At 44.4% G+C, this 27,322-nt stretch overlaps 1 protein-coding gene across 1 annotated transcript; it reads right to left on the reverse strand.

The window, feature by feature from the left end:
• On the reverse strand, positions 1-27,322 carry LOC115202101 (SLAM family member 5). The gene is made up of 7 exons (XM_029765982.1): positions 27,175-27,322; positions 26,988-27,083; positions 5,331-5,645; positions 4,894-5,175; positions 4,657-4,773; positions 4,119-4,189; positions 1-218 (listed from the first exon to the last, which is right to left on the reverse strand). The coding sequence occupies exons 2-7, from the start codon at positions 27,037-27,039 to the stop codon at positions 105-107; spliced, it is 951 nt and encodes a 316-aa protein (XP_029621842.1). The 5' UTR covers positions 27,040-27,083; positions 27,175-27,322; the 3' UTR covers positions 1-104.

The following is a 27,322-nucleotide window of genomic DNA, read 5'->3' on the forward strand; positions in this document are numbered from 1 at the left end:
TTTTTTTACTTTCATTTTGTTTCAACATCCTCTTCATGATATGCCGTCCTCTCCAGGATGTGAATTATCATGTCGGTTTCTCAGTGACTTCCCGCTTTGCTTCTTCATGCTGTGTCAACATCCCCGCTGGCAGCCATGCGATGTGATTGGAGTGTATCATAAACTGATGTCAGTTTGTCTCTAAGTGAATCCAGTTCTGGTACACCTGTTCGCTCCTCCTAGGCAGGGAGAGGGAGGGAGGTACGGGAGGGAAGGATAGAGAGGGACAGGGAAAGGGAGTGGGAGGGAGGGAGTGGGAGGGAGGTACGGGAGGGAAGGATGGAGAGTGACAGGGAAAGGGAGTGGGAGGGAGGGAGTGGGAGGGAGGTATGGGAGGGAAGGATGGAGAGGGACAGGGAAAGGGAGTGGGAGGGAGGGAGTGGGAGGGAGGTACGGGAGGGAAGGATGGAGAGGGACAGGGAAAGGGAGTGGGAGGGAGGGAGTGGGAGGGAGGTACGGGAGGGAAGGATGGAGAGTGACAGGGAAAGGGAGTGGGAGGGAGTGGGAGGGAGGTATGGGAGGGAAGGATGGAGAGTGACAGGGAAAGGGAGTGGGAGGGAGTGGGAGGGAGGTATGGGAGGGAAGGATGTAGAGGGACAGGGAAAGGGAGTGGGAGGGAGTGGGAGGGAGGTACGGGAGGGAAGGATGGAGAGGGACAGGGAAAGGGAGTGGGAGGGAGGGAGTGGGAGGGAGGTACGGGAGGGAAGGATGGAGAGTGACAGGGAAAGGGAGTGGGAGGGAGGGAGTGGGAGGGAGGTATGGGAGGGAGTGGGAGGGATGGAGAGGGACAGAGAAAGACAGGGAAAGCGAGTGCGAGGGAAGTAGGTGTAGGGAGTGGGAGGGAGGTAGGGGAGGGAGGGAAGGACAGAGAGGGACAGGGCAGAGAGAGGGGAGATTAAAGGGGTAGGAAAGTAACAAACCAAAAAAATGATCTTATGCTTTATTAGAAACAGGACATGCTCTCTTGTCTATCCTATTTGTTCTGCAGTAGGTAACTCAACAGTCAACACAACACACCTAGGACCATTCCTAAAGCTAGTGGGAGGAACCACAAGGGCAAGCTTTAAAAGCCCACAGACTTTGCAAATACTGATAAAGACTATGTGTAGATCAAAGGCATTACTATATACCATTTGTGCTGTGTGGCTTCTCATTGTGCAAACCCCAAACCCCAAAGCCGCAAACACTGGCACCCTCATAGACATCATCCTAACCAATATGCCCTCTAATTACACCTCTGCTGTTTTCAACCAAGATCTCAGCGATCACTGCCTCATTGCCTGCACCCGTAATGGGTCAGCGGTCAAACGACCTCCACTCATCACTGTCAAACGCTCCCTGAAACATTTCAACGAGCAAGCCTTTCTAATCGACCTGGCCCTGGTATCCTGGAAGGATATTGACCTCATCCCGTCAGTAGAGGATGCCTGGTTATTTTTTAAAAATGCCTTCCTCTCCATCTTAAATAAGCATGCCCCTTTCAAGAAATTTAGAACCAGGAACAGATATAGCCCTTGGTTCTCCCCAGACCTGACTGCCCTTAACCAACACAAAAATATCCTGTGGCGTTCTGCATTAGCATCGAACTGCCCCCGCGATATGCAACTTTTTAGGGAAGTTAGAAACCAATACACACAGGCAGTTAGAAACGCCAAGGCTAGCTTTTTCAAACAGAAATTTGCTTCGTGCAACTCCAACTCTAAAAAGTTCTGGGACATTGTAAAGTCCATGGAGAATAAGAACACCTCCTCCCAACTGCCCACTGCACTGAGGATAGGAAACTCTGTCACCACCGATAAGCCCACTATAATTGAGAATTTCAATAAGCATTTTTCTACGGCTGGCCATGCTTTCCACCTAACTACCCCTACTGCATTCAACAGCACTGCACCCCCCACAGCTACTCGCCCAAGCCTCCCCCATTTCTCCTTCTCCCAAATCCATTCAGCTGATGTTCTGAAAGAGCTGCAAAATCTGGACCCCTACAAATCAGCTGGGCTTGACAATCTGGACCCTTTCTTTCTAAAATTATCTGCCGAAATTATTGCAACCCCTATTACTAGCCTGTTCAACCTCTCTTTCGTGTCGTCTGAGATTCCCATAGATTGGAAAGCAGCTGCTGTCATCCCCCTCTTCAAAGGAGGTGACACTCTTGACCCAAGTTGCTACAGACCTATATCCATCCTACCCTGCCTTTCTAAGGTCTTCGAAAGCCAAGTCAACAAACAGATTACCGACTATTTTGAATCCCACCGCACCCTCTCCGCTATGCAATCTGGTTTCAGAGCTGGTCATGGGTGCACCTCAGCCACGCTCAAGGTCCTAAACGACATCGTAACCGCCATCGATAAGAAACATTACTGTGCTGCCGTATTCATTGACCTGGCCAAAGCTTTTGACTCTGTTAATCACCACATCCTCATCGGCAGACTTAGTAGCCTTGGTTTCTCAAACGATTGCGTCGCCTGGTTCACCAACTACTTCTCTGACAGAGTTCAGTGTGTCAAATCGGAGGGCCTACTGTCTGGACCTCTGGCAGTCTCTATGGGGGTACCACAGGGTTCAATTCTTGGGCCAACTCTTTTCTCTGTATACATAAATGATGTTGCTCTTGCTGCTGGTGAATCTCTGATCCACCTCTACGCAGACGACACCATTCTGTATACTTCTGGCCCTTCTTTGGACACTGTGTTAACAACCCTCCAGACGAGCTTCAATGCCATTCAACTCTCCTTCCGTGGTCTCCAACTGCTCCTAAACACAAGTAAAACTAAATGTATGCTCTTCAACCGATCGCTGCCTCCACCTGCCCGCCCATCCAGCATCACTTCTCTGGACGGTTCTAACTTAGAATTTGTGGACAACTACAAATACCTAGGTGTCTGGTTAGACTGTAAACTCTCCTTCCAGACTCACATCAATCATCTCCAATCCAAAGTGAAATCTAGAATTGGCTTCCTATTTCGCAACAAAGCATCCTTCACTCATGCTGCCAAACATACCCTCGTAAAACTGACCATCCTACCAATCCTCGACTTCGGCGATGTCATTTACAAAATAGCCTCCAATACCCTACTCAACAAGCTGGATGCAGTCTATCACAGTGCCATCCGTTTTGTCACCAAAGCCCCATATACAACCCACCACTGCGACCTGTATGCTCTCGTTGGCTGGCCTTCACGTCATCATCGTCGCCAAACACATTGGCTCCAGGTCATCTACAAGACCCTGCTAGGTAAAGTCCCCCCTTATCTCCGCTCACTGGTCACCATAGCAGCACCCACCTGTAGCACGCGCTCCAGCAGGTATATCTCTCTGGTCACCCCTAAAGCCAACTCCTCCTTTGGTCGTCTCTCCTTCCAGTTCTCAGCTGCCAATGATTGGAACGAACTACAAAAATCTCTAAAACTGGAAACACTTATCTCCCTCACTAGCTTTAAGCACCAGCTGTCAGAGCAGCTCACAGATCTCTGCACCTGTACATAGCCCATCTTTAATTGAGCCCAAACTACTACCTTTTCCCCTACTGTATTTATTTATTTTGCTCCTTTGCACCATATTATTTATATTTATATTTTAACTTTAACTTTCTTCAAACTACAAATCTACCATTCCAGTGTTTTTTCTTGCCATACTTTATTTACTTTGCCACCATGGCATTTTTTTTGCCTTTACCTCCATTATCTCACATCATTTGCTCACATTGTATATAGTCTTATTTTTTTCTACTGCATCATTGATTGTATGTTGTTTTACTCCATGTGTAACTCTGTGTTTTTGTATGTTGTCGAACTGCTTTGCTTTATCTTGGCCAGGTCGCAATTGTAAATGAGAACTTGTTCTCAACTTGCCTACCTGGTTAAATAAAGGTGAAATAAAATAAATAAAAATAAATAAAAACCAACCATATCATATGGGCAAAACTGGTTGCAATGACATCAGGCTGCGTATCATACTCATGTGGTCTGTGCAACTCAAGACCACATTAATGCCTGGCACAGAGCTAAAGCCTACACCTGTCGCCATGAGGGCTGCAAATGCTGCTGTCTTGTCTATCAGCCTGTAGCATTTTTACTAACCTGATTATCTGCTTGTTTTTTAGGAGTTATCGTTGCATACACAATATCAACTTGGACTTTTTGAGATGAATCTATGAAGAGACATAAAGGAAAGTAAATATTGGCCTAAGGTGAGGTGTGACTAACTGACAGAAACACTCAGGACAGGTCACCGCCCAGGACAGGTCCTGTAAACTCAGGACTCATTTGATACTATGGGTATCAGTCTCTGTGCTTACAGTCTTTTTGGTGTCAGAAAAGCAAAGCTATTCAGGTAATCATTGTCAGAGAGAGTGTGTGTGTGTGTGCGCGCGCCTTCTGCTTTTTCAACACTTAGCGAAGTTGCCTGGAATAATGACACTGTCTGAACAAGCAGAGGAAGTGTGGAAGATGTGCCACTTTACTTGACCTGCATCCTGTGTTCAAGCAAACATTTCCTACCTTTTCCAAAACACTACCCTTGATTCAAAAAAGAAATATTAAAAAGCTACGTGAAAAAAGGCTAAGCATGCTTTGACTTTGGGGGGTGACCTCACACCTCTAAAAGATAAATACCTGCCTTTTGGTTGTCCATTTCTACTCTTCTTTAGATAGATTGCAAGTCCAACCAGCCCCGAGGCAACCAAAACGCAGATTACAGCAATAATAACAATACCCCGACCCCGAACATCACTGTCTGAAATAAATGACACAAGGAAATTAGTTTTGTAAAATGTTTTGAATGAGCTCAACTACACTTCACTTTCACTTGGTAATTGCTATTTTCTGGATGGCTTTCATTCAAAATTGCTCTTACCTGCATCATTAGGATGACCATCTTTGCTGCAACATTTTGGGATAGGAACTGTCTGATTACTGATAGGGTTAGCAGCCACACAGCTGTAAGTGGAGTTGTAGTTCTTTCCCTCTACCTCCAAACGGAGAGATAGATCTTTGGTGAGATCAGGACTGCTGGTGTGGTTTAGTATTTCCTTTCCCCTGTACAAAGTCAAGGTCACCTCTTTTTCGTTGTCCACAGAACACACCACACGACAGGGGCTGCTGTCACACTCTGTCACCTGAGGTTTGGAAACAAAATCTGGAAGAAAAATTATGAATACATTGGAATTGGAAGCTATATTTAATGTTTTTGTAATATACGGCACACACACACACACACACACACACACACACACACACACACACACACACACACACACACACACACACACACACACACACACACACACTTACTGTATACAGTGAGCTCAAATTTGTTTTTTTCCCCTCCATCTGTATTCTCCACAGTATAAACCCCAGCATCGTCTATCTTAAGGTCTGACAGAGTGAAGTATCTTGTATCACTGTTCAAGTTGATACGATTTTCAAATCTCTTCTCGAGGGTGATTTTGCCTTCTTTACCAGGGTACACATTTGCAATACTGCCAAGGTCTTCGTAAAGTAAATTGGCAGACTTGATCACCCTCTCTGGAAAAGAGAACGACTGTCCCACGATGCCATTCATCCGCTGAGTCTCAGACTGGACTGTTGGTTGGGAAGTACAGAGTACTGTGGACAGAGAGAGACTCAATATCAACACAACGACTGCATTCCAGCGGGGGCTGTAAAACAGTCGCACACTAAATCTCACAACACCTGGATAAGTGTTTAACATGTCAGTAACTGCATGCATGTGATTTTGCGATCTGATGCCAGACTGCACTGAAGATGACAATGACATACAATCATTAGTACATGTTTTGCTGCAAGTCTGCAATGTAGTCATCACAGTCCTTCTTAGTTATTTACAGGCCTAATGTGATGGTTGGGGTCAGGAAATAATTGCTAGGACGAGTAGTTTAATATTTAGTCAGAAATTAAGTTCACATGGAAATGGATTCTCTGAGGGAAGTTCTTCCCCAATTGACTGTTGTTTTTTTCTCCAAAATAAAAGTCAAGGATATCACTGGAAAAGCACATGACTTTACAGAGATATTTCATTACCACCCAACGTCATTTTCCACGACAGGCTCTTAAATAGCCTAGATTGTATTCTTTGAATTTCAGGGTCAGAGGAACATTGCAGCATGACAGAGGACTAATGCAGGCGTTAGCCTATGTGTTATTTGTTGAAACAAGGTTTTGTGTTGACAACACAGAAAAAGAGATGAGGGGCATGACGGTTGTCCTACTAGTAGTAGGGAAGAGGGAGGAATTCTGTACATATGGACACTGCAAAAATATTCTGATTATAAGCAGCTGCAGACTGTTGAAAAGTGACTGCTCAATTACTCAAATGTAATTATCTTCTAAACAGAAGTAATGTATATCAATAATCAGTGGTGGAAAAAGTACCCAATTGTCATACTTGAGTAAAAGTAAAGATACCTTAATTAAAAATTACTCATGTAAAAGTGAAAGTCACCCAGTGAAATATTACTTGAGTAAAAGTCTAAAAGTACTTGGTTTTAAATCAACTTAAGTATCAAAAATAAATGTCATTACAAAAATATACTTAAGTATCAAAAGTAAAAGTATAAATAATTTCAAACCAGAAGGCACGATTGATTTACAGATAGCCAGGGGCACACTCCAACACTCACACATAATTTACAAACTAAGCATTTCTGTTTAGTGAGTCCGCCAGATCAGAGGCAGTAGGGATGACCAGGCATGTTCTCTTAATAAGTGTGTGAATTGGACAATTTCTTTGTCCTGCTAAGCATTCAAAATGTAATGAGTACTTTTGGGTGCCAGGGAAAATGTATGGAGAAAAAAGTACATTATTTTCTTTAGGAATGTAGTGGAGTAAAAGTTGTCAAAAAGAGAAATAGTAAAGTAAAGTACAGACCCCCCCCCACAAAAAAACTACTTAAATTAACCCTTGTGTAGTCTTAACATTCTGTATACTCCCCTTGTCTTAAGGGTAAAATATTATCCACCTTCACTAAACCTCTAAAATAAAGCATGTTAATTGAATTTTAAACCCTAAATCTATTTTGCATGAAGAAACAACCTGTCATTCATGACAAACTTTGTGAATATCTGAGTTTTCCCTCTTCACAATGTAGAAATACTGCATTTAATCAGTTGACACCACAAATGTTTATTACAAAACACTTGTCATAGTTGTTTTCTTTACTAAAGTAGAGGTTTATTATTATTGCTAAAGGTACTGCATAGGTGTAAACATACATTTTTTAGCAAGAGATAGCACTCGTATAGCCTAAGATAGTAGCAGAAACATACCGAAAGTAGTTTTGAAAGCATTTAATTGAAGGGAAACAATAACAGTCTTGAACTTTTTTGGCAACATAGTGATATATCCTTATATACTGTACAATGAGGAATTCAACTACAAAATATTAGTCTACTCCCATTTTTTTTTAACCATTGCCCCCACCCACAAGGTGTATAAACAACAACAATAAATATGAATAAAATAAGATAGATACAAAACAAAAACTTGAAGAACATATATCAATCAATTTTAACTAGCACATGTGGGACAGTATGCAAGCGTGTGTGCATGGACTTTGCAGATGTATTTCTCACATGTGCAGCACATAGTATTTGTTTTACAGGCCTTCTTTGGGGGAGAGAATTGGCATCTCCTCCTCTTGCCTGCCCCAGCTTTAGCTTCAGGCGGATCAGGACAATATTCAGCCCCCTGAACAGCTTTCACAAGCGCTGCAGAGGCTGCTGTGCGGGGGAGCCGCTCCCTTCTTTGAATGTGTGGGGTTACAAGTGCCTTTCCCAGCTGCTCCAGGAACACCCTCCTCTTGTTCCTCTTATGAGCCATCCAGGTAGGGTTGATCTTGTTCCATATCGCGAAGGCATTGTATGAGGACACATCAATGATGTTATGGAAGAAGACCAGGGGCCAGCAGGCAGTCATCCTCCTGCAGCTGTAAGTTCAAATCATATTAATATGTGACTGTGTCTCTGCTTGTGAACACAGACTCATTTCCTCAGTCTGTCACATTGTGTGTTCGGCCTTTTTATGTCATGCTAGTGGTTTGACCACACTGAGAAGCAGCCCCACACAGTCTTACCTGCATACAGGACTCCCGTCTCACATGCAGGCCTATGTGGTGAAATATGTTTGCACTGCAATTAATACTTTTCACTGAAGCGCACATAATAGTTGTCAGTAACACTAAAGGTCTAGTCGTGAGTCTTATAATTCTTACAATTGTCAGATCAATGTAGACCTGATAGGGGTCTTTGGATTTCTAAAAGTGAAAGTCAAATTGCACTTGGAAAAGGAAGGCTATTTTGCTTGGGTGGGTAGGCCCAGGAGTGTTACAACATTGTTTTTACATTTTACAGGGTCCACCTCGACCTGCCAACCTCCCAGCCTGTCACAACTTACCCTGACCTGCCAACCTCCCAGCCTGCCACACCCTACCCTGCCTCACCAACCTCCCAGCAGTCTGACCATGTTCAGCCGAACACCTCCCGAGGACAGGATCCAGTTCAACCCAGGATACCTCCCAAAACTCCCGTTCTGATAGACTCTAATAGGAAGTATCTGGAAGATAGGAGACTGTTCCCCAGATACCAGATGGCTAAATGCTGGTGTACCACAACTGACAGTGCACTACAACTGCTCTATTAAGTCAAGCTGGAAAATCCTGACAACCTTCTCATACATACTTGGACAAATGACCTGCGCACAAAAGGTGAAAGAGTAGCTGAGGAAGTGAGAAAGGTGGCAGAGAAAGCACACACCCTGTTCCCAAGGAGAAACGTGATTATATCCACCCTTCTACCAAGGAAAGATCTCCCCTGGCAAATTATCCAAAATGTCTACCAAGAAATCACCACGGAGCTGCTCCTCACAACCAAATGTCAGCATCTCTCATCACCACACCCTGACATGTGAACACTTGTATGACCATGTACAACTGGACCATGAGGGAGTCAGAATCTTTGCCAAGGACCTGAAGAATGCCACGTTAGGCAGAGTTCCACAATCAAACCAGGTCAGCAACAAAGCCCCCCCCCCCACCTCCCCGCATCTCCAAGAAGAGAGAGGAGGCCAATCTCATCTCAGCTGACCCAGACATCTCCAGCACCTACCAAAACAAATCAAGTTTTATTTGTCACACGCGCCGAATACAACAGGTGTAGACCTTCAAGTGAAATGCTTACTTACAAGCCCTTAATCAACAATGCAGTTTTAAGAAAAAGAAAGTATTTACTTGAATAAAAAACATGAGCTAGCGCACACCCAGAGAAAATGATTTTATGTTGAGGTGCTGACTAACGGCGAATAAAGCATAAGCTATAAAAAATAAAGTAACAAAGTATTTACAAAAATAAACCAAATAAAAAAATAAAAATAAGAAAATAGAAAAATAGTAAATAATTAAAGAGCAACAACAAAATAACAGTAGCGAGGTTATATACAGGGGGTACCAGTACAGAGTCAATGTGCGGGGCACAGGTTAGTCGAGGTAATTGAGGTAATATGTACATGTAAGTAGAGGTAAAGTGACTATGCATAGATAATAAACAGAGAGTAGCAGCAGTGTAAAAGAGGGGGTTGGGGGGGGGGGGTTCAGGAGTCTTATGGCTTGGGGCTAGAAGCTGTTAAGAAGCCTTTTGGACCTAGACTTGGCACTTCGGTACCGCTTGCTGTGATGTAGCAGAGAGAACAGTCTGACTAGGGTGGCTGAATTTTTAGCGCCTTCCTCTGACACTGCCTGGTATAGTGATCCTGGATGGCAGACAGCTTGGCCCCAGTGATGTACTGGGCCATATGCACTACCCTCTGTAGTGCCTTGCGGTCGGAGACTGAGCATCTCAACCTGCTCCACTACAGCCCCGTCGATGAGAATGGGGGTATGCTTGGTCCTCCTTTTCCTGTAGTCCACAATCATCTCCTTTGTCTTGATTACATTGAGGGAGAGGTTATTATCCTGGGACCACACTGCCTGGTCTCTGACCTCCTCCCTATAGGCTGTCTCATCGTTGTCGGTGATCAGGCCTAGCACTGTTTTGTCATCGGCAAACTTAATGATGGTGTTGGAGTCGTGCTTGGCCATGCAGTCATGGGTAACAGGGAGTACAGGAGGGGACTGAGCATGCACCCCTGAGGGGCCCCAGTGTTGAGGATCAGCGTGGCGAATGTGTTGTTACCTACCCTTACCACCTGGGGCAGCCCATCAGGAAGTCCAGGATCCAGTTGCAGTGGGAGGTGTTTAGTCCCAGGGTCCTTAGCTTAGTGATGAGCTTTGAGGGCACTATGGTGTTGATTGAAGTTTTCCCCATCTCTAGTTTTATATGAGGAAGTGTATTGCTGTTGTTGGGTTGTTTATTTGTTTTTGTCTTGTTTCAATACAAATCTCACCAGATTGGGTCTTCTGGATGGTTGGAATTTCTCCCTAAGGATTTGCCATCATCTCCCTCACCCTGTAACTCTGCAGTGAGGTTGCCAAGATGATACGGGAGAATAAGCCAATTTGGAGGGGGATGGTTTCAACTGTGTGCTGCTATTCTCTTTGACATTTGTCTTAGACATTTGTATTACCAATCATTTGTCACACAGTGAATAATTTGTCATTTAGTGAATAGTTTGTCTGGATTTCCTGAATCAGAAATGCCCTAAACTAAAATGTTGTCCTGGTTTGTCTTCTGTCGAGGTGATTGCGAAGGTGACAACAGATGGTATCTAGATGCATGGAAGGGATAATTCTGCTGAGAACAGTGTGAACCTCACCCCCTCTAACCGGCTGAAGTAATGGCGATAATGGCGTTCACGATGATCCTCACCACCTGAAACCTGAGTCCAAGCCAGCAACCTGTACACACCAGCCAGTTGAGGCTATCAACTGCCTTTTTTCTCACGCCTTCCCTCCGGAGTGCGACATGAGTCCACGTGGAGTCAGCATGGAGACAGATTCCGTCCAAACTTCTCTCATGCTTCTGGTGTACTGGTCGGAAAAATTGACATAATGGACCGTAAAGGATGGTGGCGGCTCAGGTGAGAGATTCGTCTGCTGGGAAAATCGGATTATTCCCCAGATATTGAAATTGGGACATTATCAAGGGACGTGAAGGAGGGGGGTCGTCAACCGTGCCTGTAATTGATTTAGGTTTGTCAAATTGTTTATTTGGGATATCAGGTTGATTGTGGAGGTCTGCACACTGCGGATGTTATAGTAATTTAGACTAAGAATGCACTGAGATACCAGTCTGCCGTTACCACAAATGGGGGCCGAAAGAAGTTAATGATAGAAATATAAGATGAATAAACTGTATGTCAACATAAATGTACATTCTGCAAGTGTCGGTGTGTGCTAAGTTGAGGGTCTTCGAGTGATTCTAAATTTGGGTTGGATAATTCATTAATTGATTGGGTTCTAATTATGATTTGGAAAGACGAGAAGGAGTGACAGAGCGATGCCCTAAAATGAGAGGAGAGCCTCTAGAATGTATTTTGGGCTAACCTTGCCCCAATCTCATTCTTATCAGCGTTGGTGTGAAACTGTTATAACATTCTCTCTTCCCTGTGAAAGTCAATATGATTTCTAGGTGGGATGGAACATGCATTGTTTGCATTATACTAACACACAGGCCCACTGTCTTTTGCTAGGCCAGATAATACTTTACTCCCTCCCATTTCGATAGCAGGAGTGATGACAGCCCCTTGGTGTATTAAAGGATAAGAGCTTTGAGTGAGAATTGAAGGTTGTTTTTTGTTTGCCAAGTTTAGAATGACCTAGCTCTTAAACTACAGGCTTTGTATTTTGACATGTCTCAGGGGCAGTCACCGCAACCCGATTGTGGTAAGAGCTATGTAAACAATGGTTAAGCATTGAGAGATTCAGTCACCTCTGAGTCTACAGATCCCTTGTGTACGTATTTTAGAATGTAAAACCCAGTTGGAGCTCCTGATTGATATGTGTACTTGGTGTATTGAGTTGGTTGGAACCTCTCCACCGTGTTGATAATAAACAATGATTCATTTAAGATTGACTTCAGGTGTCCCTGATGGTAATTTCCACGACGTGGTGTTGCATTTCCACGACAATGTGATCATGTCACATAGTATGTGTTAGAGACACAAAACAGAAAATTACTAATCCTGGTTAAATTAAGAAGATACATTTTTAAAAGTTCTCTCCTCAAGGGTTTTTACATGACATGTTCTCGTCTGATTTAGCCACTGTCTCCTGTAAAAATTTCTCCTCCATATTTATTTTTCTGGCAGATAAACACGCCCTTTTAAACAATTCAGAGTGAAAGATAGCTCAGAAGAAAACCAAGGGTTGGATCTATCTGAGCTCAATCAGATGAAAAATCAGGCCTGGTCCAAGGCAAGGAAACTGACGCTGGAGTGGACTGGTCATTTTCTAGACCATTGAGAAACATATCTACTATATCAATTAAGAAAGCTAAATCAAGCTACTTGTTAAGCTCTCTCTGACTCGGCTGGTGATCCTTAAACATTTTGGAAAACAGGAAATGCACTAAAGCATACAAATTCCTTCTCTTCCCTGCCTAAGAAAGTTCTGTCTGACTCTGTCATCTTAACTGAGAAGGGGATAAGAAGATGCTTTTAATCATCATTTTATCTAGGCAGGCTTTTTATTTGAGAGAAACTGTGGTTTAATTAACCCTGGTAAGTCAATGAACTGCTTTTCCCTATGCCAGCCTCTAGCCGACTCGATGATTAACACGTCATCTTCTAGTGAATCTTTGTTTTCATATCAGCAAATGTACTATCTGTGATGTGCTAGATGCCTTGCTGTAACGCCCTGGCCATAGAGAGGGTTTTTTCCTCTGTTTTTGGTTAGGCCAGGGTGTGACATGGGTGGGCGTTCTATGTTCCTTTTTCTATGTTTTTGTATTTCTTTGTTTTGGGCCGAGTAGGGTTCCTAATCAGAGGCAGCTGTCTATCGTTGTATGTGATTAGGAATCATACTTCGGCAGCCTGTTTTCTTTTGGGGTTTTGTGGGTAGTTGTTTCTGTTGTGTGGTTTGCACGGACAGAACTGTTGGCTTTCGGTTTCCCTGTTTGTTTTTTTGAAGTGTATCATTAAAAATCATTATGACCACTTACCACGCTGCATCTTGGGCCCCTCTTCCAGACGATCGTTACACTTGCTTAAGACGTAAAAATGTCCCTTGGGGCTGATATGTTTGATCTATTTTTGCTCTAGGTCTCTGCCCCCTGATTGCTGAATAATTAACCCATATTTTTAATCGGATTACTATATCTGGTACTATCCCCAAGGTTTGGAAGGCGGCCCATGTACTCCCTCTTCACAAAAGTGGTGACCCTTGTGACCCTCGGCCTACTTCTAAAATTTCTTGCCTAGCTAAAATATTACAATCCTTGATTAAGATCTTTCTTATCTTTGATAAAAATGTATTCTAAAATGTACATCAGTCGGGTTTTAGACCAGGTCAAATCACTATCTCTGTTGCATCCCTAGTTATAAATGATGTGGTTAATTGTGTGGATAAAAGGCAACATTGAGCCACCTTCTTCATTGACTTGTCAAAGGCTTTCGATACTGTTGATCACTCACTACTAATTCAAAGGCCTAGACCAGGCTGCGTGTAACTGTTTTAAAAATGACTTAACAGATAAAACTCAACGTGCATCTACTAATGGTGTTAAATCAGGTTTCCTGGATATTACGAAAGGTCTCCTGCAGGGGTCGATTTTGGGTCCTATACTTTTTGTTGTTTACATTAACAAAATCGCCTTGTCTGTAAAAAATATGTACCTGCACTTGTATGCCGATGATACTGTTGTGGATGTTATTGCCCCCATGGTTGACCAGGCTCTATCTGAACTACAGTCTGCCTTCATTTTATTACAGAAAAACGTTATTGACCTGAAATTAGTATTGAATGCAGGTAAAACTACGTACAGTGCCTTCGGGAAAGTATTCAGACCCCTTGATTATTTCCACATTTTGTTGCGTTACAGCCTTATTCTAAAATGGATTAAATAAACTATTTCCTGTCACGGGTACATAGGGCAGGAGGAAGGAGTAGAGTCAAATGCAGGAGATATCGTCCAGTAGCTCGAAGTTTATTCACACCCAAACACTAGGTGATCAAAAGGCACTGGGAGTGCACAATACCCAAAAGGGAAACAGGTAATCCATAAAGGGAAAATCACGCACGGGGCGCAGCCGGCGAGAAAATAAATCCTCCAAAATAAAAACGATAGAGAAGACATGGCCACAGTGTAAACCCGCTGACAAACAAACAATCCCGCACAACACACAACCCCAAAGGAAAAACTAAATACCCCCCCACTAATGACAGAAATGACAACAGGTGCGGACCTAGATAGACAAAACACAATGAACACAGAAACACAGATCGGCGGCAGCTAGTAGACCGGCGACGACGACCGCCGAGCGCCGCCCGACCGAGGAGGGGCACCATTTTCTGTGGATACTGTGACAATTTCCTAAGCAATCTACACACAATACCACATAATGATAAAGTGGAAACAGGTTTGTGGTAATTTTTGCACATTTATTAAAAGTAAAAAACAGAAATACCTTATTTACATAAGTATTCAGACCCTATGCTATGAGACTCGAAATTGAGCTCAGGTCCATCCTGTTTCCATTGATCATCCTTGACATGTTTCTCCAACTTGATTGGAGTCCACCTGTGGTAAATTCAATAGATTGGACATGATTTGGAAAGGCACACACCTGTCAATATAAGGTCCCACAGTTGACAGTGCATGTCAGAGCAATAACCAAGCCATGAGGTTGAAGGAATTGTCCGTAGAGCTCCGACACAGGATTATGTTGAGGCACAGATCCGGGGAAGGTTACCAACATTTTTCTGCAGAATTGAAGGTCCCCAAGAACACAATGGCCTCCATCATTCTTAAACGGAAGAAGTGTGGAACCACCAAGATTCTTCCTAGAGCTGGCTGCCTCACCAAATTGAGCAATTGGGGGAGAAGGGCCTCTGGATACAACCTGGCACCATCCCTATGGTGAATGGTGGTGGCAGTATCATGCTGTGGGGATGTTTTTCAGCGGCAGAGACTGGGAGACTAGTCAGGATCGAGGGAAAGATGAACGGAGCAAAGTACAGACAGATGAAATCCTTGATGAAAACCTGCTCCAGAGGGCTCTGGACCTCGGACTGGGGTGAAAGTTCACCTTCCAACAGGACGACTGTAAGTACACAGCAAAGACAAAGAAGGAGTGGCTTCGGGACAAGTCTCTGAATGTCCTTGAGTGGCCCAGCCAGAGCCCAGACTTGAACCCGATCGAACATCTCTGGAGAGACCTGAAAATAGCTGTGCAGCAATGCTCCCCATCCAACCTGACAGAGCTTGAGAGGATCTGCAGAGAAGAGTGGGAGAAACTCCCCAAATACAGGTGCTATCACGTTTCAGGAGAAGACCCAGATGCAGACAGTGTCAACGTAACAAAAGTTAATTACTAGGACAGGGGGCAGGCAAAATGACAGGTCAAGGGTCTTTTAAAAAGCGTTTTCATGAGCTCATTAAGAAGCCGAGAATAAAAATGAGCTCTTTCATAGAAATAGGTCCTGCCTCTCAATAAATAGGAGAAAGCAGATTATTCAGTCGACGTTCCTATCGGTCCTAGACTATGGCAAAATCATCGATTTCAACACAGCTGCTACTTCATTAAAGTCGTTAGATGCGGTTTATCATAGCGCACTGTGCTTTATTACAGGCAACAATTTTAGCAGTCAACACTGCATTCTTTACCAGAAAGTTGATTGGCCCTCTGATATCACGTAGGTTGACCCATTGCTATGTTTTCATTTATAAATCCTCTTTACAAAAAGTTCCACTGTACCTAACATCTTTACTAAACTTTAGACATACGAGTTACCACACCTGGTCTCAGGGATGGCTAACCCTGGAAATTCCTTTGGTCTCTGCTGCGTTAGCTAAATCAGCTTTTAGCTTTTTTGCACCTTATTTGTGGAACAATCTTCAAAATGTTCTGAAATATTATGTTTTGGTGCCTCTAGGCCAATTCAGAAAGCTGATTGAGGACCTTTTTACGGATGAATGCCTTTATTTTTTATGACTGTGTTTTTTTTCTCTTTCTTTCTTTCTGCTTGCATTTTTCTTTTCCTGTGTGTATTTTCTGTAATTTATGTAATTCAGGGCTCACCTGTAAAAGAGACAGAATTACTTTCCCATTGTTCCTCAAATGCAGTGTATGATAAGCCATTTTCTAGCTCTGTGTCTCTAATTTTATCAAATGAAAAAAAAACTATTTCAAATTTTGCTACATAGGACAGAATCAAGGTCCTATGTAGAACCGAATAAAGGCCTATAGGCCAACGGCCGAGACAATAAGAAGACATAATAACAGATATACCGTAATTTCCGGACTATAAGCCGCTACTTTTTTCCCACGCTTTGAACCTCGCGGCTTAAACAATGATGCAGCTAATATATGGATTTTTCCCGCTTTCAAATAAAAAAATAAAAATAAAAAAAACACATTCTGTGACGTGCTCAGTTTTTTGGCGGCATGAAGCTTTCATTAGACCAATGAAATTGCCGAACGGGTTAAGGTCAAACAACTTTTTTGTTTACTGTTTAGATTAAATCGAGCGCGCTCAAACTTCCCATCATTCTGATTACGGTAGTCATTTCCTCACCCTCATCATGGCAAAGACACGGAGAAATGCATATGATGCAGCTTTCAAGTTGAAGGCGATTGATCTGGCTGTTGGAAAAGGAAATAGAGCTGCTGCACGGGAGCTTGGTCTGGAGCAATGACTTTCTTGGTAGGCTACTGTTTACTGCTAATTTTTTATTATTTGTTACAAGCCGTGTTTCGTTAAAGCCTATTTATTTTTGTTACAAGCCGTGTTTCGTTAAAGCCTATTTATTTTTGTTACAAGCCGTGTTTCGTTAAAGCCTGTGTAAATTTGTTTCAATGTACCGATAGGCACCTGCGGCTTATAGACATGTGCGGCTTATTTATGTTCAAAATAAGATTTTTTTTTAAATTCAGTGGGTGCGGCTTATATTCAGGTGCGCTCAATAGTCCGGAAATTACGGTATTCAACCACACCTTTTGTTTCATCACAAAACCGGCAAGCAACATCTGTTAGGTGAAGTCCACAAAACATATTGCATGTAACAAACAGTTACATGACCTACAGCATGGTCAAGCAAGTTAATATTTCTGACATTTTCGGACTACTAAACAACTATTTATTTAGAACTACAGAGAGTTACCACAAGTCACACTTAAACACTTAAAGCCGTTTTACCTCATTTCGATCAGCATGTTAAATGTGCAACCAGAGGGGGGGGAAGACTCTAGACCACCTTTACTCCACACACAGAGATGCGTACAACCTCTCCCTTGTCGTCCATTTGGCAAATCTGACCATAATTCTATCCTCCTGATTCCTGCTTACAAGCAAAAATTTAAGCAGGAAGCACCGGTGACTCGGTCAATAAAAAAGTGGTCAGATGAAGCAAATGCTAAGCTACAGGACTGTTTTGCTAGCACAGACTGGAATAGGTTCTGGGATTTTTCCGATGGCATTGAGGAGTACACCACATCAGTCATTGGCTTCATCAATAACTGCATCAATGACGTTGTCTCCATAGTGACTGTACGTACATACCCCAACCAGAAGCCATGGATTACAGGCAACATCCGCACTGAGCTAAAAGGTAGAGCTGCCAGTTTCAAGGAGGTTATAAGAAATCCCGCTATGCCTTCTGATGAACCATCAAACAGGCAAAACATCAATACAGGACTAAGATCGAATCGTACTACACTGGCTTCGACGCTCGTCGGATGTGGCAGGGCTTGCACACCATGCCAGACTACAAAGGGAAGCACAGCTGAGAGCTGCCCAGTGACACAAGCCTACCAGACGAGCTAAATTACTTCTATGCTAGTTTTGAGGCAAGTAACACTGAAACATGCATGAGAGCATCAGCTGTTCCGGACGACTGTGTGATCACGCTCTCCGCAGCCGATGTGAGTAAGACCTAAACAGGTAAACATTCACAAGGCCACAGGGCCAGATGGATTACCAGGACGTGTACTCCGAGCATGCACTGACCAACTGGCAAGTGTCTTCACTGACATTTTCAACCTGTCCCTGTTTGAGTCTGTAATACCAACATGTTACAAGCAGAACACCATAGTCCCTGTGCCCAAGAACACTAAGGTAACCTGCCTAAATGATTACCGACCCGAAGCAGTCACGTCTGTAGCCATGAAGTGCTTTGAAAGGCTGGTCATGGCTCACATCAACACCATTATCCCAGAAACCCTAGACCCACTTCAGTTTATGTACTGCCCTAACAGATCCGCAGATGATGCCATCTCTATTGCACTCCACACTGCCCTTTCACACCTGGACAAAAGAAACACCTATGTGAGAATGCTATTCATTGACTACATCTCAGCGTTCAACACCATAGTGCCCTCAAAGCTCATCACTAAGCTAAGGACCCTGGGACAAAACACCTCCCTCTGCAACTGGATACTGAACTTCCTGACGGTGGTAAGGATAGGTAACAACACATCCGTCACTCTGATCCTCAACACGGGGGCCCCTCAGGGTTGCATGCTCAGTCCCCTCCTGTACTCCCTGTTCACTCATGACTGCATGGCCAGGCATGACTCCAACACCATCATTAAGTTTGCTGATGACACAACAGTGGTCGGCCTGATTACCGACAACGACGAGACATCCTATAGGGAGGAGGTCAATGACCTGGCCGTGTGGTGCCAGGACAACAACCTCTCCCTCGACATGATCAAGACAAAGGAGATGATTGTGGACTACAGGAAAAGGAAGACCGAGTGCGCCCCCATTCTCATGGAGAGGGCTGTAGTGGAGCAGGTTGAGAGCTTCAAGTTCCTTGGTGTTCACATCACCAACAAACTAACATGGTCCAAGCACACCAAGACAGCCGTGAAGAGGGCACGACAAAACCTATTCCTCCTCAGGAGACTGAAAAGATTTTGCATGGGTCCTCAGAAGGTTCTACAGCTGCTCCATCGAGAGCATCCTGACGGGTTGCATCACTGCCTGGTATGCCAAATGCTCGGCCTCCGACCGCAAGGCACTACAGAGTGTAGTGCGTACGGCCCAGTACATCACTGGGGCCAAGCTTCCTGCCATCCAGGACCTCTATACCAGGTGGTGTCAGAGGAAGGCCCTAAAAATTGTCAAAGACTCCAGCCACCCTAGTCATAGACTGTTCTCTCTGCCACTGCACAGCAAGCGATACCGGAGCGCCAAGTCTAGGTCCAAGAAGCTTCTAAACAGCTTCTACCTCCAAGCCATAAGACTCCTGAACATCTAATCAAATGGCTACCCAGACTATTTGTATGGCCCCCCTCTTTTTTTGCGCTGCTGTAACACTTATTATCTATACATAAGTCACTTTAATAACTCTACCTACATGTACATATTACCTCAATTACCTTGACTAACCGGTGCCCCAGCACATTGACCTCCGCACATGCTCTTTAATTATTTGCTACTTTTATTTCTTAGATATTTATCTTAAAACGGCATTGTTGGTTAAGGGCTTGTAAGCAAGCATTTCACTGTAAGGTGTTGTATTTGGCACATGTGACAAATACAATTTGATTTGAAGTCCCAAACAAAACACGCGCTTCCTCCCTTATTCCAGCCCCAGTGAAAGATCAGAATAATAGTTGAGTGAATGATTTATTTCAGCTTTTATTTCTTTCATCACATTCCCAGTGGGTCAGAAGTTTACATACACTCAATTAATATTTGGTAGCATTGCCTTTAAATTGTTTAACTTGGGTAAAACGTGTCGGGTAATCTTCCATAAGCTTCCCACAATAAGTTGGGTGAATTGTGGCCCATGCCTCCTGACAGAGCTGGTGTAACTGAGTCAGGTTTGTAGGCCTCCTTGCTCGCACACACTTTTTCAGTACTGCCCACACATTTTCTATAGCATTGAGGTCAGGGCTTTGTGATGGCCACTCCAATACCTTGACTTTGTTGTCCTTAAGCTATTTTGCGACAACTTTGGAAGTATGCTTGGGGTCATTGTCCATTTGGAAGACACATTTGCGACCAACCTTTAACTTCCTGACTGATGTCTTGAGATGTTGCTTCAATATATGCACATAATTTTCCTCCCTCATGATGCCATCTATTTTGTGAAGTGCACCAGACCCTCCTGCAGCAAAGCACCTCCACAACGATGCTGCCACCCCCATGCTTCACGGTTGAGATGGTGTTCTTCGGCTTGCAAGCCTCCCCCTTTGTTCCTCCTAACATAATGATGGTCATTATGGCCAAACAGTTCTATTTTTGTTTCATCAGACCAGAGAACATTGCTCCAAAAAGTACGATCTTTGTCCCCATGTGCAGGTACAAACCGTAGTCTGGCTTTTTTATTGTCACGTCCTGACCAGAAAAGGAGTTATTTGTTATTATTGTTTGGTCAGGACGTGGCAGGGGGTATTTGTTTTATATGGTTCGGGGTGTGTGTTTATGTAGAGGGGTGTTTGATTTATGTATTCCGGGGTTTTGGTCTATGTTTGTATATTTCTATGTCTGTTCTAGGGTGTTTAATTCTATGTTTAGGTATTTGGGATTGGGGCCTTCAATTGGAGGCAGCTGTTTATCGTTGCCTCTGATTGAAGGTCCTATAATTAGGAGTATGTTTGTTTTGGGAATGGTGGGAGGTTGTTCTTTGTACTTCTGTGTGAGCCTACAAGACTGTTCGTTCGTTTATTGTTTTGTTTATTAGTCGTGTTCTCAATAAAAGTTAAGATGAGCACTCAACTTATTACTGGTCAGGTCCCGTGCTTTGGAGTGATGCGCACGGCGTCGAGGCCAAGTGTTCATAGGCCGGTGTGTGCGGTGCAAGCGCCCCGCATTTGCCAGGGGGAAGCGGGCATCCAGCCAGTAAGGGTGGAGCCAGTACTGCGCTCGAGACCGCCAGTGCGTCTTCACGGCCCAGTGTAACCTGTTCCCGCTCCTCGCACTAGCCTTGGGGTGCGTGTCTCCAGTCTGATACCTCCAGTACCAGCCCCACGCACCAGGCTTCCAGTGCATCAGCCCAGTCCAGTACGTCCTGTTCCCGCTCCTCGCACTAGCCTTGAGGTGCGTGTCTCCAGTCTGATACCTCCAGTACCAGCCCCACGCACCAGGCTTCCAGTGCATCAGCCCAGTCCAGTACGTCCTGTTCCCGCTACTCGCACTAGCCTTGAGGTGCGTGTCTCCAGTCTGATACCTCCAGTACCAGCCCCACGCACCAGGCTTCCAGTGCATCAGCCCAGTCCAGTACGTCCTGTTCCCGCTCCTCGCACTAGCCTTGGGGTGCGTGTCTCCAGTCTGATACCTGCAGTACCAGCCCCACGCACCAGGCTTCCAGTGCATCAGCCCAGTCCAGTACGTCCTGTTCCCGCTCCTCGCACTAGCCTTGGGGTGCGTGTCTCCAGTCTGGTACTTCCAGTACCAGCCCCATGCACTAGGCTTCCAGTGCATCAGCCCAGTCCAGTACATCCTGTTCCTGCTCCTCGCACTAGCCTTGGGGTGCATGTCTCCAGTCTGGTACCTCCACTACCAGCCCCACGCACCAGGCCTTCAGTGCGTCAGCCCAGTCCAGCTCAACCTGCTCCTGTTCCTCGCACTAGCCCTGTGGTGCGTGTCCTTAGTCTGGCGCGCCCTAAGCCAGCCCCACGCACCAGGCCTCCAGTGCGTCAGCCCAGTCCCGAGCTTCCGACTACAGTACCTCGTCCAGAGTGTCCGGCAACAGTGCCTCGTCCAGAACTTCCGGCAACAGTGCCTCGTCCAGAGCTTCCGGCGACAGTGCCCCGTAGAGAGACGGCCCACTGTCCGGAACCAAGAGAGACGGCCCACTGTCCAGATCCAAGAGAGATGGCTCACTGTCCGGAACCGTGTGAGACGGCCTACAGTCCGGAACCGAGTGATACGGCCTACAGTCCGGAACCGAGAGAGTCGCCCTACAGTCCTGAACCGAGAGAGTCGCCCTACAGTCCGGAGCTCCCAGAGTCGCCCTACAGTCCGGAGCTCCCAGAGTCGCCCTACAGTCCGGAGCTCCCAGAGTCACCCTACAGTCCGGAGCTCCTAGAGTCACCCTACAGTCCGGAGCTCCCAGAGTCGCCCTACAGTCCAGAGCTCCCAGAGTCACCCTACAGTCCGGAGCTCCCAGAGTACAGCCCAGGGTCTACAGTGACATGCTTCAGGCCGAGGTATTCGGTAGGGGTTGACTAATCAGGTAGGGGACTAAGGCCTGAGCCTGAGCCACCTCCACTGTAGGAGGTTTGGGGAGGGGGGGTGTAGCACGGGAGCCATCGGTGACGGCAGCCACCCTCCCTTCCCTCCCTTTAATTTAGGGGTTATTTTTGTAGATATTTTTTGTTGTTAGGTGCATCCGGCGTCTGCACCTTTGGGGGGGGGGGGGGGGGGGGGGGGGGTACTGTCACGTCCTGACCAGAAAAGGGGTTATTTGTTATTATTGTTTGGTCAGGATGTGGCAGGGGGTATTTGTTTTATATGGTTTGGGGTGTGTGTTTATGTAGAGGGGTGTTTGATTTATGTATTCCAGGGTTTTGGTCTATGTTTGTATATTTCTATGTCTGTTCTAGGGTGTTTAATTCTATGTTTAGGTATTTGGTATTGGGGCCTTCAATCGGAGGCAGCTGTTTATTGTTGCCTCTGATTGAAGGTCCTATAATTAGGAGTATGTTTGTTTTGGGAATGGTGGGAGGTTGTTCTTTGTACTGCTGTGTGAGCCTACAAGACTGTTCGTTCGTTTATTGTTTTGTTTATTAGTCGTGTTCTCAATAAAAGTTAAGATGAGCACTCACTCACTACGACGAACGACATTTATGGCGGTTTGGAGCAGTGGCTTCTTCCTTGCTAAGCGGCCTTTCAGGTTATGTCAATATAGGACTCGTTTTCCTATAGATACTTTTGTACCTGTTTCCTCCAGCATCTTCACAAGGTCCTTTGCTGTTGTTCTGGGATTGATTTGCACTTTTCGCACCAAAGTACGTTAATCTCTAGGAGACAGAACACGTCTCCTTCCTGAACGGTATGATGGCTGCGTGGTCCCGTTGTGCTTATACTTGCGTACTATTGTTTGTACAGATGAACGAGGTACCTTCAGGCATTTGGAAGGATGATCCAAGGATGAACCAGACTTGTGGAGGTCTACAATTTGTTTTCTGAGGTCTTGGCTGATTTCTTTTGATTTTCCCATGATGTCAAGCAAAGAGGCACTGAGTTTGAAGGTAGGCTTTGAAATACATCCACAGGTACACCTCCAATTGACTGAAATGATGTCAATTAGCCTATCAGAAGCTTCTAAAGCCATGACATAATTTTCTGGAATTTTCCAAGCTGTTTAAAGGCACAGTCAACTTAGTGTATGTAACCTTCTCACCCACTGGAATTGTGATACAGTGAGTTATAAGTGAAATAATCTGTCTGTAAACAATTGTTGGAAAAATTACTTGTGTCATGCACAAAGTGGATGTCCTAACCGACTTGCCAAAACTATAATTTGTAAACAAGAAATTTGTGGAGTGGTTGAAAAACGAGTTTTAATGATTCCAACCTAAGTGTATGTAAACTTCCGACTTCAACTGTATGCTTAGTCTAATACAGTGAAACCTAAAAGATATAAAACAACTATTTAGTCCAATCAACTTAAGCTAAATATGATGTGACAGTCCATGTTACTGATTTCTGTGTGTGTGTGTGCGTGAAAACATGTTGACGCACCTTACTTGTAGAGAAGCGCCAATGCCGCCATCCTCCATTTTGTAAACGGTCTATGACTCTGTCATACAGTAGGCTAGACGCTTTTAGTTTTGGTTGTTCTAGGCTACCTGGCTAAAACGCTTGCTGGCTAGCCTAACTTCCCTTCATTGGAAACGATGCGCCAGGCCAGCTAATTGACGTTAGCCTATAGTAGGTCTATATGCCTACTACATCTAGATAGCTACATGTTGAACTTCCATCCTCTCAGGCCAGGAGCACAACGTATGAATTTATGGTTGGATCAGAATTGCCGTTATAATCATTGGCCAGTACTGAGAATGAAGTAAAACAACAAATCCTAATCCCTATCTACATCCATGGCTAATTTTGGAAAGGGCTGATTTTAGCTAGCTAGCCACCGGAGGACAAAGACATAACGAGATGCAACAAATGAAGTTCTCTCAATGATGTTTGGCACCGAGACGAAAGATGGGCCTACATTATTTTGTTTATTTTATTCTTGGTTATTCTTTTGAGGAAGCTTGTCTACCCTTTGCATCCATGAATACACACCCTTGCATATTCTACAAACATTAATTGGTAGCTGATTAGTATGCTGTTACATCAAACATTTCTTTTACAATTAATTAATATCCAACTTTAATTAAGCTACTGAACAAGTAGGCCCCTAATTACACTATGTAGACAAAGGTATGTGAACACCCCTTCGATTTAGCTATTTCAGCCACACCCATTGCTGACAGGTGTGTAAAATCGACACACAGCCATACAATCTCCATAGACAAACAATGGCAGTAAAATTGCCTTACTGAAGAGCTCAGTGACGTTCAACGTGGAATGGTCATAGGGTGCCACCTTTCCAACAAGTCAGATCGTCAAATTTCTGCCCTGCTAGAGCTGCCCCGGTCAACTGTAAGTGCTGTTATTGTGAAGTGGAAACATCTAGGAGCAACAAAGGCTCAGCTGCGAAATGGTAGGCCTCACAAGCTCACAGAACGGGACCGCCTAGTGCTAAAGCGCGTAGTGTCTAAAAATCGTCTGTCCTCAGTTGCAACACTCTCTATTGAGTTCCAAACTGCCTTTGGAAGTAACTTCAGCACAAAAACTGTTCGTTGGGAGGTTCATGAAATGGGTTTCCATGGCTGAGCAGCCGCACACAAGCCTAAGATCACTATGCGCAATGCCAAGCGTCGGCTGGAGTGGTGTAAAACTCTCCGCCATTGGACTCTGGAGCAGTGGAAACGCATTCTCTGGAGTGATGAATCACATTTCACCATCTGGCAGTCCAACAGACAAATCTGGGTTTGACGGATGCCAGGAGAACGCTACCTGCTTGAATGCATAGTGCCAACTGTAAAATTCGGTGGAGGAGGAATAATGGTCTGGGGATGTTTTTCATGGTTTGAGCTAGACCCCTTTAGTTTCAGAGAAGGGAAATCTTAAACTACAGCATACAATGAAATTCTAGACATTTCTGTGCTTCCAACTTTGTGGCAACAGTTTGGGGAAGGCTTTTTCCTGTTTGATCATGACAATGCCCCCCGTGCACAAAGCGAGGTCCATACAGAAATGATTTGTCAAGATCGTGTAGAAGAACTTGACTGGCCTGCACAGAGCCCTGACCTCAACACCGAACACTTTTGGGATGAATTGGAACGCCGACTGCAAGCCAGCCTAATCGCCCAATATCAGTGCCAGACCTCTAATGCTCTTGTGACTGAATGGAAATAAGTCCCGGCAGAAATTTTCCAACATCTAGTGGGAAGCCTTCCCAGAAGAGTGAAGGCTGTTATAGTGGCAAAGGGGGGGGACCAACTCCATATTAATGCCCATGATTTTGGAATGAAATGTTCGACGAGCACGTGTCCACATACTTATGGCCATGTAGCGTAGCTCTTATTGCTCTTGAACGTCTTCATTCCCTACACAAAAAAACACCGCTTTTTTGTCCCACGCTATGAAATTCATCATGCTACTGTGTCTCAAGATCAGTGACCAGACCATTACCTTTTTATTAACAAAGTACATCGCCTGTTCCAACGACCTGCCTCTCGCTCTTCAATCCATCTACGTGAAAGATAACCACTGACCACGTAATCACAGGAAACCACCAACATTTCCTGTTTAGAGAAGAACAATCTAATGCACCATTCGAATGTAGCTTAAATACCACTGAGTTTGAATGTTCATTTTACCTAATGACTTTTAGACGTTGATATCCATGAAAGGATTTCTTCATTTTGGGGACGAAGCCATGTCCGTTGCCCTTCAATGATTCAACACGGTTGAGGGAATTCCCAAGTCCCAACACCATAAAAGTGCGTGTTTTACTATCACATCTATAGTCATTAGGCACTGTGAGTCAAAACAGTGAGGCTGTGAGCTCTGTCAGTTGGAAAAAAGCAAATAGTAATGCAAATTAGTTTCAAATGACTTGCTACAGTCTCTGTCTCAGATATTATAAAAGGTTGTCAGCCTGTTGTTTCCAAAAGATCATTAATCTCTCATATAAATCAGTCTATGCATCAAAGTATTACTCTGTAGTTGGTGTTTAGACCGCAAACTTTTATAGCCTCCACCTCTTTCTTCCCATGAAAGAGCTCTGTTACACAACCTACTCTCTGTCATTATCTATCCCTTACTGTAAATATTTATCAAACGCTCAGACAGGATACAGGAGGATATGTCTCTAGAGAGAGAGGAATGTTATTTTGAGTCTTAGCAACAGGCTACACACTGTTTAAATTATTTAGCCTTTACACATTTAATAAGAGGGGGACTGCAATTTGGGGAATTACATTTACATTTTAGCAGACGCTCTTATCCAGAGCAACTTACAGTAGTGAATGCATACATTTCATACATTTGTTTTTCCCATACTGGTCTCCTATGGGAATCGAACCCACAACCCTGGCGTTGCAAACACCATGCTCTACCAACTGAGCCACATGGGACATTTGGTCTGCGCTCCATGCACTACAGCTGCTAGCCTAGGCTCCCTTATCAGGAGCCACAACAAACGTACAAAAATACATTTCTAAAGTTACTAATTAAAACATTGAACATTTAAAACAAATAAAGTTTAGGCTACTTATCTATCATCTCCCACATACACAGCAAATCAGTAACAAAAGAAACATACCATCAGTGTCGAAATATAGCAGCATTAACGTCCATCCAAACAAATGGTTCATTGTTCTAAAGCTCGAGCTGTTCAGTGGTGTGCACTGTGAACAACCTGAAAGGTGCACAGAGGACAGAATAAACTCAACCAGACCCTCTGGGGTGTATTCGTTAAACAGAAGCAAACAAAACAGGGAGGGACCTACCTGAATTTGTCCAATAGAACCTGTCGTTTCACTTGCACTAATTTGGACTAATGATTACACCCCGATCTCATCACCAGAATGTTTCTCCCTCCGGTACTAGAGAGAGAAGATTGGCTGCCAACCCTGTCAGTAATCACAACATTGCCAT

This window comes from Salmo trutta, chromosome 11, assembly GCF_901001165.1.
Source record: "Salmo trutta chromosome 11, fSalTru1.1, whole genome shotgun sequence".
Lineage (NCBI taxonomy): Eukaryota > Metazoa > Chordata > Actinopteri > Salmoniformes > Salmonidae > Salmo > Salmo trutta.

Coding starts and splice junctions, on each gene's coding strand:
- LOC115202101 (XM_029765982.1), bottom strand. CDS start 27,039: ATGAACCATTTGTTTGGATGGACGTTAATGCTGCTATATTTCGACACT. Junction 5,176..5,330: donor ATTTGAGCTCACTGTATACA/GTAAGTGTGTGT, acceptor TTTTTCTTCCAG/ATTTTGTTTCCAAACCTCAG. Junction 219..4,118: donor AAAAACAAGCAGATAATCAG/GTTAGTAAAAAT, acceptor CTCCCTGCCTAG/GAGGAGCGAACAGGTGTACC.